Below are 19,116 nucleotides of genomic sequence, written 5' to 3'. Positions count from 1 at the left end.
TTAAATATAATATCATATAATAAAAGTATATTCCACAACTTGTATAAGTTAATCAGCTATAACAGTTGTGATAAAAGTAAATATTCTGTGTTATATAGAAAAGCTTGTTCTTGGAAGGAATCTTTTAACCAGTCTGAAGAAGTACAGAGCCTGTGGTGGCGGGAGAAGGGAGATAGTGTCACTGAGACTCTCTTGCTGCGCTCTTACTAGAGCCACAGTACCTAAGTCTCCTATTTGATCACAGGAAATCTCTTACGAGCAGTGGAGTTGACTGTGGATATCCACACGTTTTAATATAAGCACGTTTTAATCCTGAGATGCTTTAACCCACAGAACTGAAGCCCGTTAGCACACTCCCCTTCTCTCCCCCCTCCCTCCTTTTTCTTAATTTCTTTTCATCATGACCGATGTGTTCTGAATACCAAAAGTTATAAATGGTCAGACTGACTTCACGGCGTGAGAGTAGCATTCGGGAATGGAGGTTACATACAAAGATCTTCATCCATCTTTGTGCTGTCTTCCCAGTCCAATCACAGGATGTTAAAGAACAGCAGTTTTGCTAAAGAGCAGAAAAAATCAGACACTGTCCTCCTAAAATCTATCCTTGCTGTATTATTCTGAACATTGAACTCATAAAGCATGATTAACTGCACACAGATTTCTAGTGCAGGAGTGTTTCAAAATGTATTCTTCCCAGGAATCCTTAAAGAGACGCTCAATGAAGATGTTAGCTACTGGGGAGCTAGAAGACTGAAAGCACCTTTAGAGCAAGAATACGTTCTCTGAGATCCTAGTTCTATGTATCACTAGATATTTCAGATCTTAAAAGATCTAAAATAGCACTTACGTGTCATGCTAATGTGCAAGTAACCGAGTTCAGGGGAAATTCAGAAATGTGCCATAAAGTGCACTGCAGTAGGCACTCAGCAGCTCTCTCACATAGTTTGACTATCTTGGAATCCACCTCCTTCCCAAAGCTATGCAGGACTCAGAAACTGGGTACCTCTGCACTTGCATTTAGGCATTTATAACACACACCAGCAGCACCGAGTTATTTAAAACCAGACGTAAATGACAAATTTGCCTCTCCCCGACTGAAAGCCAAAAATCTCAAGTCATCCTCGTGAGGAGGTAGAGATGGGGTCACCTCAAGCTCCGGCCTCTCAAAGCATGGCCACGCACCCATGCATAGGAAGGAGCAAGGAAGCAAGCAAGCACACACGATACTTTCCCAAGTATCCTAGTCTCCAAGCAAAGCAATGATGTCCTGAGCTTCATTTGATTATTTTGGGGGAGGAGCAGGAGGAGTGTTTATTTAGTAACATTAGTTTCTTCAGGCTGTCTTTGCCTAGAGTTTTGCTGGTGAGGTTTGCCGTCAGGATCCTATAACTCTATTTGTAAGTCTAAAAGATTTCTCTTCCGTGTACTGTTCCACCATACTTCCTCCCTTGAAGCCATATTAAATGAAGCCTGCTGCTGAACTACAACTACGACTGTACTGTTTTGGAAATAAATATTGAGAAAAATATAGATCAGTAAAGGAAGAATAATTTTATCCAGATTTATAGCATGTAGATACAGACCACTCCCATGCCTTCTGAAAACATCTCTTCATGAAGTGAACTTTGTAAGTTCTTATTCTTCTTTAACGTAAGGAGTACTGAATATTGAACATTTCATATTCACACCTCCCAAAAATAAAGAAGGAATAATGTGAAAACATTTGAGCAATCTGATCTGAAAATTCTGTTTTCTTCTTCTGTGTCTGTTACGAAAAAAAGCTAAGTAGAAAACACGAAAGCTAAACATACCCATGCTCTGGTTTTCATCATCTTGGTCAATAAAGACGTGGTCCATCACAAAACTGAGAAGTTCTGACTGGAGGCCTGAATCTGGATTAAACACCAAAGGCTGAAGACCTTCTCGACCTCCAGTCATCAGCTGATGACTGAAAATCATCAAGAGATCACAGAGCAGCATGAAAGCCTGCAAGGCAAAAGAAAATGAATGCAGTAAGAAGCGTAAGTCAAGTAAGTAAAAAACAAAATACCATTTATCTAATTTCCAGATATCCCCTGCTATTATGAAATGTCCTCCTATAACTGTACTCAGCTGTAGTTGTTTGTGTGCTGCGAGAAGTGCTCCTGAGGGTTTCCCCTTAACTTTAAAACACAATGCCTTTGAATCCTATGTAGGGAACTTTATTTGCTACCTCTTCCATGTCCAGATGATCCAGATTAAATGTCCATTTCTCCTCTATGAAAAGAACTCTAAATCTACCTCTGATCCAAGGCTGTATCCAAATTCGCAGTAAAGAAAAAACACCACTTCAGATAAACAGTTAGAAAAGTTAAACAAGCAAAAAAATGAATCATGTTATGAGGGAAAATCCAAGCTGAGTCACTGTCAGAGCCCAAAAACAGAGAAGCAGCTGTAAGCAAAGAAATCCTTGCAGAATTTAATCCACAATTTTCTACATAAAGAATCAAGTAACTCTCCACAGCTTTCAAATCTAAATAAAAGCCAACCAGGGCGGAATTTTCAATGATGTAGGCTCATTACTGTTATACTCTTATTACCTGAGAACACAGAAAGAAGGCAGCTATTAATAACTTTATTTCTTTCAAGGGCTCGTCTGCATACTCTCCTGCATGACAATAACACTATTTCCCCCAATGGCTCAGGTCAGGGTGTCACAGCCAGCTGGATCCATTTACATTACATTCAACGCCTGAGCACTTTTCACACCTTACTTTTAATCATCTTAGTTTCTCTATCTTTAACCTCAGGTTCTGAAAACTGAGAAAGAGAGGAAGGTTCGAAGTATGAATGCCAAAAAGACTCCGAGAAGATCTATGCTGGATGTGCTGTCTCTTCCCGTAGAAGCCTGCAGGAGTCTCACTCAGGGCAGTGTCTATCATGATTCCCAGGTACGTGGCAGGCCAAAGGCGTTTCCAACTGAAGAGAGATCGTAGAATAGCTCTGATAGAGTCATGAAATCCAGTGTAGGCTTTGATTCCGCCCTATATTGCCCCTCTACAAACAGCTGAACAGAAAGATGGTTAAATATGTGTTTAAACACATTTTTGAACCGAGCCTAAGGACAAGTAGTGAGTGAGAGCAATCTGCTTCACAAACCTGCAAAATGAAATCTTTGTGAACGCTGACCGTCACAGCGGCTCGCTGATTTCTTGGAGTGTGTTATAAAATCTGAATGAGCTATACTCGGGCAGGAACAGAACGTGTAACATTGCAAACCATGTTTTACTTAGACTTTGGAGACAGATGACAGTATTTGGGATTTTTCCCCATTGGATCCAAACAGTTGTGATTCATTTCAGCGATGACCTCAGCTGCGCTGAACTCCTTTGATACTCACTAGAATTTAATCTCATTCTAATGTGGACCTCTACAAAAAGAGTATATGAATTATGCGCTGAAAGTGCAATATAAAGTGTCCAATACGAAGACCGCAGTGGACTCGGATACAGATGTCTATATGTTGTAGAGGTCTCTAGTCACAGGAGTTTTATTTCACTCCAATAGTCTTGGAAAATTTGAAATGTTTGAGTCCTGTTTTGATAAATACTTCACACTTTTTTTGCTTCTTTGATATGTACATTGATCTTCTCTGGAAAGAATGAATAGACTAAACATCAAGTATGGTAGGGAGACAATATAATTTACACAGAATTCTCAAAAAAATCCAGTAAAACAAAAGGCTTAAAGAACAGTCTTGCACTTGCAGAAATATACTTTCAAAGGAAGAAAATTAAAAAATCATAGAAGCGTTAGCTGGAAGGGAGCTCTGCAGTCTCTAGTCCAACCTACTCTGATTGGGGTACTTGCTGTCTCTAGGTCTGGTGGGTCATGGCTTTGTCTAGCTGAGGTTTGAAAGCTTCCACAGAATCGTGAACTGCAAAGGAGCTTCTAAGAAAAGTTTACATTACCAATGGAAAAAAAAATGTGGCCACTAATGATAAGAGAATAAAAACATGTTAATATATATCAAGAACAAAAACATTGCAGTGATGGGAAAGATCATTTGCCATTTGCTGATGCAGAAAAGACATTAGTGCTAGCTTAAGATAGAACAGTTGGTATTTTCCTGAAACTATGACATTTTCACATCATATAATATTAATAAAATACGCCAAGAGTAACTACTCAGAATATTAAAAAAACAATTACTGAAGTTAAATCTGCTGGAAGACAATGGCATGTCAGAGACTTTTAAAAATACATAAAGTACCAACATCTCTGAGCCTTTAATATTTATATTTATCAGCTTGCAGAACAGAGTGTAAACACCAAGCAGAGCTATCTTTCAAAAAAAATAAAGCTGTCTTTTATGAACTATTAGCTTTGAAAAAACAGGCAAAACCCACAGTCTCTGCAAAATCTTGGGAGGTCTGACGAAAATACAATTTATAGACAACTAAAAGATGTTAACAGACTTGATATATATCAGCATATATTCATAAAATCTCAGCAAACAAACCAGCTATTGTTTTTTTCAGAGACTGGGAGTTATTTTAACAAGCCCTTGGATTTAACTTCTTCTATTTCAATTTCTAAATACATAGAGCAGAAGCTTCCCACTCCATGCACGTGTGGCTTTCCAAAAATCTAAACCAGAGAACTGGATAACAACACTGAACCATTAAAAAATCCGATACCTTATTATGCAATCATATTTCCCACGTATAATTTTGGCATACGTGTACACACACAGAGGCAGAGACGCACGCACTTAAGTTTTCCGTCAGCCTACCGAACAGGGAAGAGCAGCAACCTAAGCTGTAATGGTTATACTGACAAGAATCTAAAAAACCCTGCAGATCTTTATATTTCTATAATGAAGACACTGCTAAAATAGCTATTTTACTCTGATTTCTCAAGGAGACACAAATATTTGTGAAGTGATGATTTTTACATAGCGTAAGAGCACACTACATTCTTAGTGATTATTCAGAGTATTTTTGTAAAATGGATTAAATTTTTTTTTCTGCTAGAAAATATGCAGTAGTATGACCTGTACTGCTAGAAGCCCCAATTTTCTGCTGTTAGCCACAATGGGAAAGCGATACTATAATTAGTATTCACCACTATATTTAACTGAATTATTAGGAAAACGAAATAATGAAATATCATCAAGGCTGGAGGCATCTGCCTTTGAAGCACTCTAGACTCTCTATTAGTCAATAATAGGGGGGGAAAAAAAAGCAGAAATATACAGAGAAAAATTCAGCGCATTTGAGATCTCAGTCACCCTGTGGAAGTGCCTATTTCCATCTGTTAGTACAGTAAGTGTCTAAAGGAACAGGCTTTTGGTTTAGGTGATTGAGTGAGATGCCTGAAGTTACGACAGCTGACCATGAGCCTAAACATCCAGGTAATCCTTACTGTTGTATCAAAAACGAATTTGACATTAGCTGTGCTTTCAAAGTGCTTTTAACAGAGCGCTTGTTATGGAGTGTTTGTTCAGTTTTATTTACACGGAAGGCACAGATGATTTTACTTGAAGTTTGATACAGTGTCGTCTTGAGTTTTACTACAGTTTAATATTCACACTTTTCTAAAAGCATGTGACAGACATTTCCTTTACCTGTTCTTTGACTGGAGTGTTGACGTTTGATAGACACTGCTGGCAGACAGCCAGAAAGGATTTCACAGTTTTCCTCAATACCAACAAGTCCTCCTAGAAGAAACATTAAAAAGGGATAATACATAAATATTGACAAAAGGTTGCTGGGAAAAAGCAAAATAAAAAGATGGTGATAATTCCATACATTTAATCTTATAAACTAGCCAAAAAAAAAAAAAGGCTGCAAAAAAGTATGCTATTCACAGAGTAAAACAAGTCATTAATTTTCAGAGGAATGACTCCGAGTTTCCCTGTAATAAATAATAATAATAAAACAATACATTCCTGAGTTTATTTGTCTGTATTTTATATTGAATGTAAACTGTAAATGTTTCAGAAAAAGAAGTTTAATACATCAGGGTCAGCCTACCTGGTGGTTTATAAAAAAATCTGTCCTCAGATAAAGCAACATGAAGAAAAAAGTAAAATACCACTGAATATCTCAAGTTCAACAAAAACATTATCCCGTGAAATGTGACAGCAAATCACAGAAATCTGATCAGTTATGGAAGAAGGAGGGAGGTTTGCTGATCTGGAGAAAGAAGGATTTGTGGGTGGAAAAGATAAATGAATGACTGTTCTCGATCACCTCGATCTAGAGACAACTGACACGTGTTTTAAATGTGGGTACCAGAAGCGGCACGTTCAATAGGAAAGCTGTATGTTGTGACCTGGGGGAATTAATGCTGTACCCTGATGAACAGGTTTTTTTTTTTTTACATATAACAAAATAAACCAGCAAAAACAAATGAAAACAAAACATAAGATACTGGAGCATAATCATAAGCATACAGCAAGTAGCTGCATGGAAACAGCAAATCACTTACAGAAGAAAAAGAACTCTCCGATGTGAAAAGCTGGGACTGCCTCTATCATAACCAAGAAATCTCCTGAAGATGCACATGGCTTCTCGGCACGTACTTGAGTAGTTACTCTGTTTTACAGCAGTGATAAACCAAACACCCAAGAAGAAAACGAGAACCAGAAATCGCTAGGACTTTGTGTTAGGCTCACGTTTTGCCAAAGGGAGTAGCTTTGTCAGCACTGATTCACAGATCCTGCTACCTGGCATCGCTCAGGCAACACAAATGCTTCCACCCCTGCCTGCCGCCCCATGGGTCTCCCAGCACTCGGACCTCCCTCCGTGCCACCAGCAGCTCTGCCAGGGCCCCACAGACAGCAGAACTTATCACATGCACTTGGGCCAGTGCTTGGAAGATCCTTCCCTTCCCAGTTTTCACCATCACTGGTTTCACGTAAAGAAGGGATTGTAACACCGAGACTGCTGGCCTACCGCTCCTGCCGACGTTCCTCCATGACACCTCTACCAGCTTTCAGGTGGAAGACAACGTGTCCTGCAGAACAACATCCAACCTAAACCTAAAGAATCTACATCGTGTACATGCAACGTTTTCCTTGCTAAAAATTCCAATTTTTAATTATGCTGGCTGTTCAGTCCATGTGTCTCATTTCTAGTTTTAGCTTTTCTTATTGCTTCCTCTGGTAAGATCTTGTTATTCTTTGTTTACTGAAAAGCCTTTTTGTGGTCCATATGCTCTTCCTGTACTGCTTCACAACAGAAGGCAGGTATGCAAGCATGCTGAAACACCCCAAGTGTTTGTAAATCTCTGAACCTCTTAGAATTTTCAATAGAATGAGTGTGATTTTCTGATATGGACACTGAAGGTCCATGAGCTACCTCACCTTCCTAGTCCTAATAATTTTTTCTTTGATAATATAGCCAAGGATTCCTTTGTGCCACGAGGAATTCTAAGTCACAGCTTGCCACTCATCAGCTGTCTTGTTCCCAGGTATAAGCCTTCCATTTGGCAGCGGTAAAACACCTCTTTTTCTTAATTGTATTTTGTTTACCAATTGTTATATGCCATCCACATTTTAAATACTTTTATCTCCCCTGATGACTGGTAAAAATTACCAATTTTTAGCAGAGAACAGATCTCTCCTGGAATGCATCAGAAGCTATCCCCGTTGTGTGATGGTCTCCCACTTACGATTTTTTTCTAACAGATTAATCAGCTTTGAGCTATTGAATGTGAATTACATTAAATTCACATATTCACCTGAAATGCAATGTGATACTAATGTCTTACAGAAACTGGTAGTTCAGCTGGTTTCCTTATCAATCAAAAACACAATCTTCTCAAGAACAAATTAATTTTTTCCCTCCAGTCTGATCTGTTGGCCATGTTCATCCTGCCCTTCAGCCTTGTACCGACTTTTCTATCAGCCAGTCCAAGATTTTACCTAGGACTGATGTCAGGCGTATCAGTTCACTGTTAAATAATGATCTGATTTACAGCTTTAAACATTGGAACTACAATCACTTTAATAACTTCCTACTTTCTATCACAATTATCTTCCATTTAGATATTAATGAACTGAACGCAGAATCTAAACCCTATGAAAAATCCTATATACAGGTTAAAAGATGAACCAGTAAGTCTCCCATTTTTCTTTCTGCCAAAGAATGAGTAACACGTAGGTATACATTATTTATTATCCTCCTCTCTCTTGATAGCATGACAAAGATTCGTTTTGAAAAGTTACAGACAGCCAAAGAAAGCCCGACTGAAGAGTGCAACAGAGCCATCTGGAACTTTTCTAAATTTGGAGAAATCCCCAGACTACTACAGAATGACAATTGTTTTAAAAAGAAAAAAAATCAGAAGAAAAAAAAAATTAAATAGATTTTCAAGTCTTCTACCATCCTCAGGCGCACAGCCAAGGCTCTTGAGGGGCAATCACCTGATATGCTGGCTTCAGCAGAAAAACTGGTATGAAAAAAGTTTACTGTCCTCTTCGTTGCTGGGTGTACCATGAACTGGATCACTGAAGTGACCCAGGATCAAAATAACCATTTCTTGAACTATACAGCACGATACCTTCAAATTTAACTAGTCCACGGCAGGAACAAGAATGAGCCGCTAAGAGCAAGGACTTGTATTGGCTTTGCCAGCACCTGTAACCCAACAGCTGTGCCCAACAGACTGCTATCCACAATCCTTACTTTCTAGCACTAAATCGAAGCTTGCTTTTGCCATTGAAGCCATGTAAAAATGCTGTGCTTTTGCTAGATTCATATACTAAGCCCAGTGCTTTTCCTCTTATTTTCCCACTGCCTTTCCTCTAAACTACTTCTTTGCAGCATTAGCTTCCTTCTCCTTGCTGATAAACTTTACAATGTTCAAGAACCACGAGCTTTCAACTTGACGGTGGAACATGATCCAACCTTTTGCACCTTCTGACTCTTTTCTTCCCTGCAGCATTTTGTGCTTTCTTTCATTGTGCCCACGTAAATACGAAAAGTCACCAAGTCACTATGTTGCTCTTTCAACCCCTCTTTAAATCCCCTCTACTGATTCCTCTGCCAGCTAATCGCTTTGTGACCGCTGTGCATTTGGCTAGTCTGGCCGCTGCTCATTCAGAACTGTTTTGCCTTTGTCTGGCTTCTGAATGTTTGCTCTATTCATGCCTTTTTTTTTTTTTTTTTTTTTTTTTTACTGTCTAAGATTTTGGACTCTATTTCTTTTGCAAGTATTTCCTTTCCATTACATACATGTACAGTGCATAGTACCATGGTCCCAGGCATCTGGCTTATTGAATACATGAAGAAAACTAGATGGAAACAACTGTATAATCTAATCCCCAAGCCTCCTACTTCAAGACTGTACTTGTTTCCCAAGATTTACAGACAAAAGAACTCTTGCTGAGAAATTACCAGCTTTGAAACCATCCTCAAACCCTTTTTCACGTTTTTCTCTAGGCTACAACAGACTGCTCCTCCAAAATACACAGTATAAACCACTTTCCCCCCAGTACTGTGCTGCTCACCACTAGTTATACCAACAGCCCACAGAGTCATGGCCTCAACCTTCTCTGAACACGTACAGCACAACAACCAAAGATTAGAATATTAGACTACGGATATTTCAAGGCTTACACATTTCATCCTTACCTGCTGCAACCTTCCTTTTTGTAATCAAGTTTTCCTTTCAGATCTTAGCCACTGACTCCACTGTATGCCCTTTTTTTCCCACTGGCTACCTTGAAAAGCAGTTTTAAAATAACTCTGCCCCAAATCTATGCTGTATTTAAGTTAACTGATGGAATCTTTATTATTGGGCAGATAACTTGGACTTTCTTGCTAATTCAAGTAATCAATAATTATCACCCTTATATTAAAATGTCTTTGAAATGTTTTTATGCTGATATCACTTCCTTAAGCTCTATGATCAAAATTGTTTAATATCATTTGTCAGTTACAGTGTGGGGAAATCTGCAGAGCACCCTCTTGGTAACAGCGTGGGTAAACAACAGCTGATACGATGAGAACATGAGTGCAACAGTGCCTGTGAACAGAACAGCCCTGGCGACCTGTTCTGAGGGAGTGTTTGCCTAAAAACTGCTCATGCTAAGGGAAAGTTAACAATGAACTTGCTTAGATGACCAGATTAAACAGTAACCAGGAGATTACCAAGAAACTTTTGAGAAAAGGAGGAGTCACCTTGAAAAGAAGTATAAAAGCAGCAAGTTGTGATGATGGAGAGGAATCTCAAGGAGGAAGAGCGCAGCAGTCAAACCAAGTCAGACACGCCAACATTGCGACCTGTGGCTCATCCTCTCCGCTGGAAGCCGTAAGTAGCCTCCAACCCTCCGAAGGACTGTCAATGTGAGGTGCAACACATGGGAACCCACACATCAAGTGCGTGTACGTGACTGTGGGGTGCTTTGTGGTGTGGGTGCACATGAAGCTGGAGCACCCACATGTCCAACAGCAGCCACATATAAGCAAGTTAATCATGTGTTGTTAATAAATCAGTGAGCTGACTTGATTCTACTTTGATTTAAACCACACGCGTGGAACAGTTGTTCCCTGCCACACATCTAAAGCCTGTAGACCAACACACCTAGCCTCCTGTAGTCAGCCACAATCCAAAACATTACAGCTGTAATATAAAGTATCACTTTAAAAGAAATCTTACCAGAACCACCTATCCCGCTCGCAAGCTTCCTGCAGTAAAATGTACACCTAACGGATTCGGAGCACACCTGATTAAAAAATGTAAAACTTGCTAATATATGCCCACTACTACCAAACTAAATACTTCCTCCCACAGAAACATTAACACCCTTGAATCTTGTACTTCATTCCAAATACTTTATCCCGTGCATTGAATGCCTACATGGTAGCTACATGGGTGAAACAGAGCAGCTACTCTTTGCCAGCATTAACTCACATAAATGACCCAGCCGGCAGCAGATGAACATTTCTTACAAATCAATCACTCCACCTCTGATCTCTCAGCCTGGATGCTCAAGGGAAATCTAAAAAATCATCTTCTGAACACAAGCCTGGGAATAAAAATTGGTAAATCTACTGGATACAGATAAACAAGGACTCAGGATTAATTTTACGATGTATTATAAATTCCCTTCTCCCCACTAGCCTTGTCATCTTTCATCTTCCTTCTCTTCCCCACTACCCAGCTCCTACTTCCCTCCTAGTAATTGCCTCATCACCTTGCCTCCCCCTGCTCCCACCCGCTATAGGTATCAATGACTTTTTCCTTCCCTTTCAGAGACAGTTTATCCGATCTGTATCTAAACAGAAACCAGGCAGTTATTCTCAGCTTGTGTTTTGCTTTGTAATCTTCTGCTTTTATTTCAAACATGAAAAGCTGGTATGTTCAAAAGCCTCTCCAATTTCTACAGCTATATTCACTGGACTACTGAAGATACCACTTCAGCCTACAAACCATCACCTCCCTCTGTCCTTAGGTCATTACAGCTACAGCAAAGTAACGCTAGAAAGCTGGATGGACCTACATATTAAAATACTGTGTCAGAAATCTTCCAGTAAAAGCCTGAACACTTAAAAAATGCTCACGAAATACGCTACTTTTCATTTTGAGATGCTTGCGTTAATGCCTTTGTGTTTCCATACATCATACTTTAGAAATGATCCCCTTTAATATCTGCTAATTTATAAGCCTAAATCACGGCTTATAAAACAACCACGGGCAAATTGATCTCCTAATGGATTAAACAACAGATACAGTGCAGATCAGATTTATTTTCAGTGAACAAACTACAATGGAACGTTTGATAGAAAAAAAACACACAGAACAAAACGCTACAACCATATCAGGTCTGTGGATTTCTCTTTATCCCATTTCTGTTGTGAGCATAGCTTTAGTTGCTGGCCAGGTATGAAGAGCTGAAGGGCATTAATGCAGTCCTCCTCTTGAACTAAGCATGCAGAACACTCATCATTTTTGTAGGGGTTGGTGTGAAACCCCCAACAGTAAGTTAACAATAGCTCTCTAGGTTAGAGTAATCATGATTTTCACTGGGGATTCCATAAGCAGAACTGACTTGTACTTCGAATGGTCATTCTCAATGGAGCTTTCATAGTTCTTTCCATTACTATGAACTACATTACGACTAATATGAATCAGAATAGTATTAGAAATACATCAAAGATCAAGGCTATTCTGCATTCATCTCATAAAACGATGTCTCATATAAACATATCCTATTTTGAAAAAGCAGGCAAAGCCATACAATTGCATTAGGATTGTCCACAAAAAAACCCCAGGCACTGAAATACATAAAGTCCTTTCTTCTCTTCCCGTTTAACTGAGCCACCATGGTAATATTATAAACCACAGTCCATATTAATACTTTGATACCAAAATGCAAAGCTTCTGACCAGACCCTATTGAGAAGGGTGCTGGTACATGTTAGTTACTAGCTGCATTCTTTTGCTGTAATTTAGACAGAAGAAAACATGAAACTTTCCAGCAATGCTGACAGCTATCACACTGGACCATCTATGTTATACTGCTTCAATTTAGTGTATTTAGTTTAAAAAAAAATAGAGATATGCAGTGAATGGAGACGAGAATCCTACTGAACACTCTGTGTTTCCGCATCTGTACCCAGAGCAAGGCAAGACTGGGCACTGCTGCTCAAGGGACCCAGCACATAGGAGGACAGAGTTGCTGGGCATCTCCAGGAGTGGGCAAGACATCTAACAAGACCCAACAGTCAAGAGCACATGGGGAAAAATGTAATAAAGGTGTTGCAGATAGTGTCCAGGCTTGGATAGTCAACCAGGTGCTCTAAGTACACCTGCTCCAAATGTTTGGTTTCTCATACCCAAGTCACTCCCTACACAGGCAACCAGCAGTCCAGTTTTCCTTACTAGGGAAGCATGAGAATGAGATTCGGTGTCTTGGTTTTATGGACTAAAGGACTGAAGCAGTATGTGACCTCCTGGATTTACTTTTAGTTCTTAGCTCCTTCTGTCAAAGTGAAATTTCTTCCTAACGATAACAATGCTAGGAGGACTTCAGATGCTTTATCGCGATGAGATTCTGAGTTCATTTAAAACAAATGGGATACATTCAATTTTCCCAGTTACAAGGAGTCAAGATGTAATATTCTATACTACCAGCATGCTAAGGAGAAAGAAGCTAAAGAAGCTGAGAGGGGAAAATGGTAACAAAAGCCAGAATAAACAATAACAATTATTCTTTTCTTCTAGTAGCTATTCTTAAATGTCAATATATGTCAGCATTCAAAAAAACTCAAAGAATTTACAATGTATTTTATTCACTTTTATGTGCATAAAATGCTTATTTTTGTAGCACTTTAGTATAACATCTTTATGATGCTGATAGTGAAGTACATTTACTACTTCAGTTTTCATATCATTTTAATTTGATGTATTATTTTTGAAAAAGCCCTAAAAAGACAGGATCTTGGCCTCTGATTGAGAAAAAAGCTAAGGAAAGCTCCCAGAAAAGCTAAGTACAACGAACAAGCTACATATACATTGTTCATACTGCTTTACAACTGTGTGCACTTACTCTTTATTAGTAATCATCACTGCTAGCAACCTTACATTTCTATTTAGCAACATAAAAGATGTAAGTGAAAGGTAAGCAAGGTAAACACACATAAATATTAAGCTATTGGTGGTGTACAGATCAACAGTATTGCCTACAACTTTTAGGTAAGTATTATTAACATTACTTCCCCATTCATGCAAACTGCTGTACTCACAATAAAGTGCATGAAGTCTCTTCAGCAATAAAAATATAAAAATTAGCTAGTATAACATCCTGCTAAAGACAAGCTTCCACTGTTTGTATAACTTATTTAGACATATGCATGATGTTAAACAGATCCTGAAATATCGAATAAATCGAAACACCAACATTTTATATCTGTTTCACGATGACATAATATGACGGTACAGTGGGTGGGGTTACAGAGAATCAGGTCTAAGGGCTTTTTAGGTAAGTTGTGTTTCTTCAGTAAGATCTGTATGATCAAATGCCTACTTACTTTGGAAGGGGAGCCTTCAGTGATTTTCACCAGCTGCCAGAGAATAGAGTAATGGGAACACTGCAGTGCCTGAACAACTATCTGTAACAGAAAGAACACAAAGAATCCCAGCACATGGAAATCTCAGGCGTATCAGTAAAGTGTACATAAAATTTATAATGCATTTTGGGGAGAAGTGGGAACAGCTCTTAGGTAGTCTGTTTTGTTTTCAAGGATATTACGTTCTTCCTTAGTCAGTTTGGTGTGATAAGAAAACAGCTTTCTACAGGTGAAAAACATACTGTGTAAATGCTGGGAAACAGAACTGGAAACCGTGCATTAGAGTACAGAAAAAGGCGATGTCACAGCATGACAAAAGTACAACCCAACATCTACACACCTCAGTTCAAAAGCGTCTGTTTAAACACCTTTAAATCTGACTTCACTACTAAAACAGTCTGGAAATCTGTTCCGTTGTTAAATGAACACGTAGCCCGAATTCCAAAAAAAGGGAGAATATTCAGATTTTCTTATGGAGCAGACTAGGCTCACATTTATGGTGCCCATAACAGCATCCACGGTGTCCTTTTAAAATTTCAAATCCATACTAGGTGCTAAAAATTTCAAACTCTTTTTGGCTTGAAGATGCTTCCAGCAGTTTTTGGTTCTGTGTAGAATAAATCAAGATTGTAACAGCTCTAATCGCTTCACAAAATACTTTTTTGAAAGATATCACTAAAGATCAAACCATTTCTTTTCAGTGAACTCCTAGAGGACTGGGGGAAGACATAGTGAGGAGAGTTCTGATTTCAGAACTTTCCTCCTAAGATGTTACAGAAGTATTTGGGAAGCCGTACCACTGTCAAAGCCATAAACTGAAGATGGCTGGTAGTTGTGTGGACAGTTTTGATCTGCTGGCCCCTTCCCTGCAGGTAGCACAATTCCAGCGTTAAGCAGTAACTGCAGAAAGCAGAAGGTCCCACAGCTTAAAGCCACGACTTTCACATGGCGTGTGGAAATGTGTCCTCCACACGGACCTTTTTAGAAAATACTTATACAGAATTTCATGAGAATTTTTTTTTTTTCTAAAGGAAGTTTGGTTAGAATTAACAACTGGCTTCTAATTGAAATCAGATTGTAACTTAAAATGTGCGGAAATACTGGAGTAGGCAGTCTGCAGTTTAAACTGGAATGCTGGGAGAATCTGAAATGGTCCCTCTGTGCTCATCCATGAGAAGACTAAAACCAAACTAGGAGGAAACAAAGTCCAAGATGTGTCCATTAAAATAACTCTACTGGAAAGGCTGGCCAGCATCCCTGCTAAATGTTCTTGTTTCCTGGTTTTCATAAGCTTCCACCTTACCTTCAACACACAATAATCGTTTGTGCCAATTTGAATTGCAGCCAAGGTTTACAAATGTTGGGTTTCAGTGTAAACATCATGATTTATGTATTGCTTTTCACAGCCAGAAACAGTAGTTGTTCCTTACTTTACAGATGAGAAAAATGAGGCAAGTAGCTCAAAAATCACAGAGTCATAAATTTTTCACCTCCTGGACAATGTCTCACTACAGTACAAATTTATTTCAAACCTCCACGTTCTTCCTAAATAACGGAAGTCTAGTGTATTAATCTTTTGATTTTCTCTACGACTAGAGTCTTTAAAACTTTGAATTCCCAAATGATGCAAGGCAGATCTTGCTAACTGTACCTGTTCTGGCATAGCTCCATGTTCAATTCCAGTTCTTAGTAATCTGTAGCAGTTACTGAACAGATCCCATTTTGTGAGGTCATGAGCACTACAACGAGAGGTAATAAGGAGAGATTAGCTGTGTTCCTCAAAACTCCACATCACCGCGAGGATACAGTCTGACCTGGCAGCTCAGAGCAGTCTGGTATTTTCGCAAGGCTGAGACAATACAGCCTGCTGACAAAGCAGCTGCACAATCAGTTCACACCATGCTAACAGCAGAAGTCAGGCTTTCTGGTAACTGAGGACAAATGGTTTACTACATGGGATTTTTGTAGGGAGGAGAAAAACTCTGCATACCATACATCTTTAAAGATTACTTAAGTGTAGCTATAAGCTCCTTCTCAGTGTTGCCTCTAAATTATCTTTCCTCTTCGGTTCTAAACATTGACCGAACTCCAGAAGGTAATTCTCTGCCATTGCAGCAGAAACTACGGCCAAACTCTAGCAATATATATTGAATGGAAAATAGCTTTAAGCAAAACAAAGTTATAAATATTTTTCTGCCATATCATTTGGAGAAAAATAATATACATTATCACTAGATATTAAATATCCTGAAATACATAAAGTGAGACAGCACGACATACATGTATATGAGACAGAGATGGTGGTTGCCACCCCCTACTCATTGTTTCACATTTCAGTTGTACCAACCTGATTTGCCAGCGCAAGGAATACAAATGAGATTAGGAACATATATTCTACAGCCTTACAGACCTCAACAGTTTACAATATAGCTTTTTTAAGACACAACTGAGAAATACAGAAGAAATTACCAAACCTCAGGTTGCCTGAAAGACAAAAATTCTGTCTCACAGAAAAAATTAGGTTTAACACATTTTTCTGCAGTGCAATTAAACTGAGATAGTTTGAAACAATTTCTAATATGTTTATCCAAGAGCAATCCACCTCAGAAAAAGCAGAAACTTGGTGATTAAAATACTTACCTGGAAGAAGGGACACTCGAGATTGAATTGGCAAGTCTAAATTGGATAAAGCAGCCTCCTGCGTCTGGCTCCCTTTCACCCCAGTACCCTGATCACCAACAGACGCTCAGTTTTCCCACCCCTTTGCGGCTGCCCTGCTTTGGAGCTGCCTGACTTTGTTTAAACAATGAACTACCCTGCTCAGCCAGAAAGAATAATTTTCTAGTTCCGAAACTCAAGACTGGGAATGCCCAGATCCTGTTGAAACCCCTAGCATGAAACGCTTCCCAGTCTGGAGCACGTTAAGTTTCACAGCAAACATAACAATTAACGCCCTTGTGCTGAGAACAAGTGAAATATGCACTCTAGGGGTTGTGTCATTAAGCCAAGGTCCATCTTGACTTCTAAATAAAATCCATGAATAGAACAAAAGGAAACAAAAATGTAAAAATACTCCCCCACGCCTTAGATTCTGGATGGTCTTCAAAGTATGGAAATCAGATGTTTTATATATAAATTAGAGGCTGTCAGAGAACTGCCTCTGACTAGTGATATTGAGCACAGAGATGCTCCTTCAGCAAATCACAGGGCCGCTAGCAAGGCAGAGATGTACCTCCTTAATTACAGTGCTGTAATTAAAGCAGCAAAATCTCTTCGGTGTGCAGAGGCAGATATCACCATAGATTATTCTACAGAGAATATGAAAGGAAAAACGGTCTCATTTTTGTCTTTTCATTTCAGAGCCCTCCACATCAGGCTGCCATCACAGGGGGCATGTCCCATTGCCCTGACACCTCAGCTCTTTGCTCTGAGCCTGGCGTCCTTACAGCTGATCTCAGGAAGAGCTTTCCAGCTTCCAAAGGCATATTCTGGTACACCTTTACCTCTTGTGAACTACTTGGCAATCAAACCGGTAGTTTTAAAAGTACCTTGGACACAATACAATTCTCTACAGAGGTTCACATTGACATAGAGGCTCCTAGAATGAAAATTCACACAACACAGAATCTTCCCTTAGTCCCTCCCACGTCAGAGCCTTCGTGGATTATGGTAAACAAGGCCCAACATTTTATCAAAGGTTTCTTTTCATTCCTACACTGTCTGATGGGGCATGTTTCTGCCCGAAAGTAGTCAGATAAGTGAAGGTACCAGTTCTGCAGTGTTTCTGAAAGCGTGGAACGAAGCAGCTTAGAAAACTTCCTTTTAGAAGAGGCGATCTCTCCACCCACAAAACCGCTTCTCTTTTTAAAGCAGCACGAAGTGAGAGAAGCTCTACCCTGGGCTTTGAACAGCTATGCTAGTAATTTCTCTACTGAGGTTTCATTTATCGTAATTTCTCCTTCTTCTGGATATAACAAACTTCTGAGCAACTTAGTCTGAAGTATGTACTGGTCAGCTATGGGACAAGAGGTCAAGCAAAGGGTTTCTACAACAGGAAGAGAAGAGCTGCTGGTTGGTCTGACCATGAATTTACTTATCTCGGAAGCTCCTGACTGATCATGCTTATACTGATAAAAACATGACATATCTGGAGAGTTACTACAGCCATCGCAGGCTTATGAAGTCAGTGTGGAAACAGGAAGGAATCAAATTCCATATCGTATTTGAGAACTACTGATTTCTAAATGTGAAACAATGTTCTGCATACAAGACAGCATCAAAAGGGCATATCCCGAGTAATGGACATGATGCCTGAGGTTCATGTGCTTAAAACTGAAGTAACTGAACTACCAGAATAAGAAATGTTGACATTTTGTAGCACACAAACTGCTACAGATGTGTTATGTGTGAAAGCTCAGTTGAATTGGGCTGGAGTCAGTACAGAAAAATTGTCTCCATGTACTTAAGACAGAAAAAAATGCTATAAATATCAGTGAAACCCTGGCAAAAAGAGAAGCCCAAGTATATACTCCAGATGTTCTATTCAGAAGACCTCAAGAAAATTTATTATTATATTCTGAAAACTTGGAAGGAAACATTGTAATGATGAATTTCATCTGTATTGGAATACCGATATCCTTGTCTGATGAAAACACACGAATTAAAAGGTGTGCTGGGAGCCCTCTGTTGCCATGACCCTCTCAGAGAGAGGATTAGCTCAGCCTTGGGAAATCTCAATATAGAAGCTTTTTGGTGTGGAAGGCTTTTCTGATAATCCCCTACCATTTTTATTTTTTTTCAACTTGCTGGGCTGCTTCTTCCTAGAATATAAAGCAGCAGCAACTACCAAGGAAACACAAGCACAGATAAGGTACAGTGGAATTTCTCTCACTAGAAGAGGAGAGGGACTTGTTTCTTTCTGACACTTCAGCAACTAATTTATCAGTGCACTTTCAGAGTATCTGAAAGGTAGCAGTTGTTAGCCTGCAATTTCCACTTCTTCCATTGATTTAACTTATTTTGGCTCCGGGCTGATGACAGACGATGACCGTACC

General features: G+C 39.3%; 1 protein-coding gene across 3 annotated transcripts in view; it reads right to left on the bottom strand.

Annotated features, from left to right (window-relative positions):
- STAG1 (STAG1 cohesin complex component) overlaps nt 1-19,116 on the bottom strand; it is a 198,063-nt gene that overhangs the window by 22,013 nt on the left and 156,934 nt on the right. For all 3 annotated transcript variants that reach the window (XM_075417654.1, XM_075417653.1, XM_075417652.1), the window contains 4 exons: nt 15,714-15,801; nt 14,024-14,104; nt 5,609-5,701; nt 1,812-1,986 (listed from right to left, as the gene is read on the bottom strand). In XM_075417654.1, coding sequence (XP_075273769.1) covers nt 1,812-1,986; nt 5,609-5,701; nt 14,024-14,104; nt 15,714-15,801 — 437 coding nt within the window. The remainder of the gene's footprint in view (nt 1-1,811; nt 1,987-5,608; nt 5,702-14,023; nt 14,105-15,713; nt 15,802-19,116) is intronic.

The sequence above is a fragment of the Opisthocomus hoazin genome, chromosome 4 (assembly GCF_030867145.1).
Source record: "Opisthocomus hoazin isolate bOpiHoa1 chromosome 4, bOpiHoa1.hap1, whole genome shotgun sequence".
Lineage (NCBI taxonomy): Eukaryota > Metazoa > Chordata > Aves > Opisthocomiformes > Opisthocomidae > Opisthocomus > Opisthocomus hoazin.
Note: the sequence above shows the minus strand (reverse complement) of the source record. Positions and strands in the feature narration are given on the sequence as shown.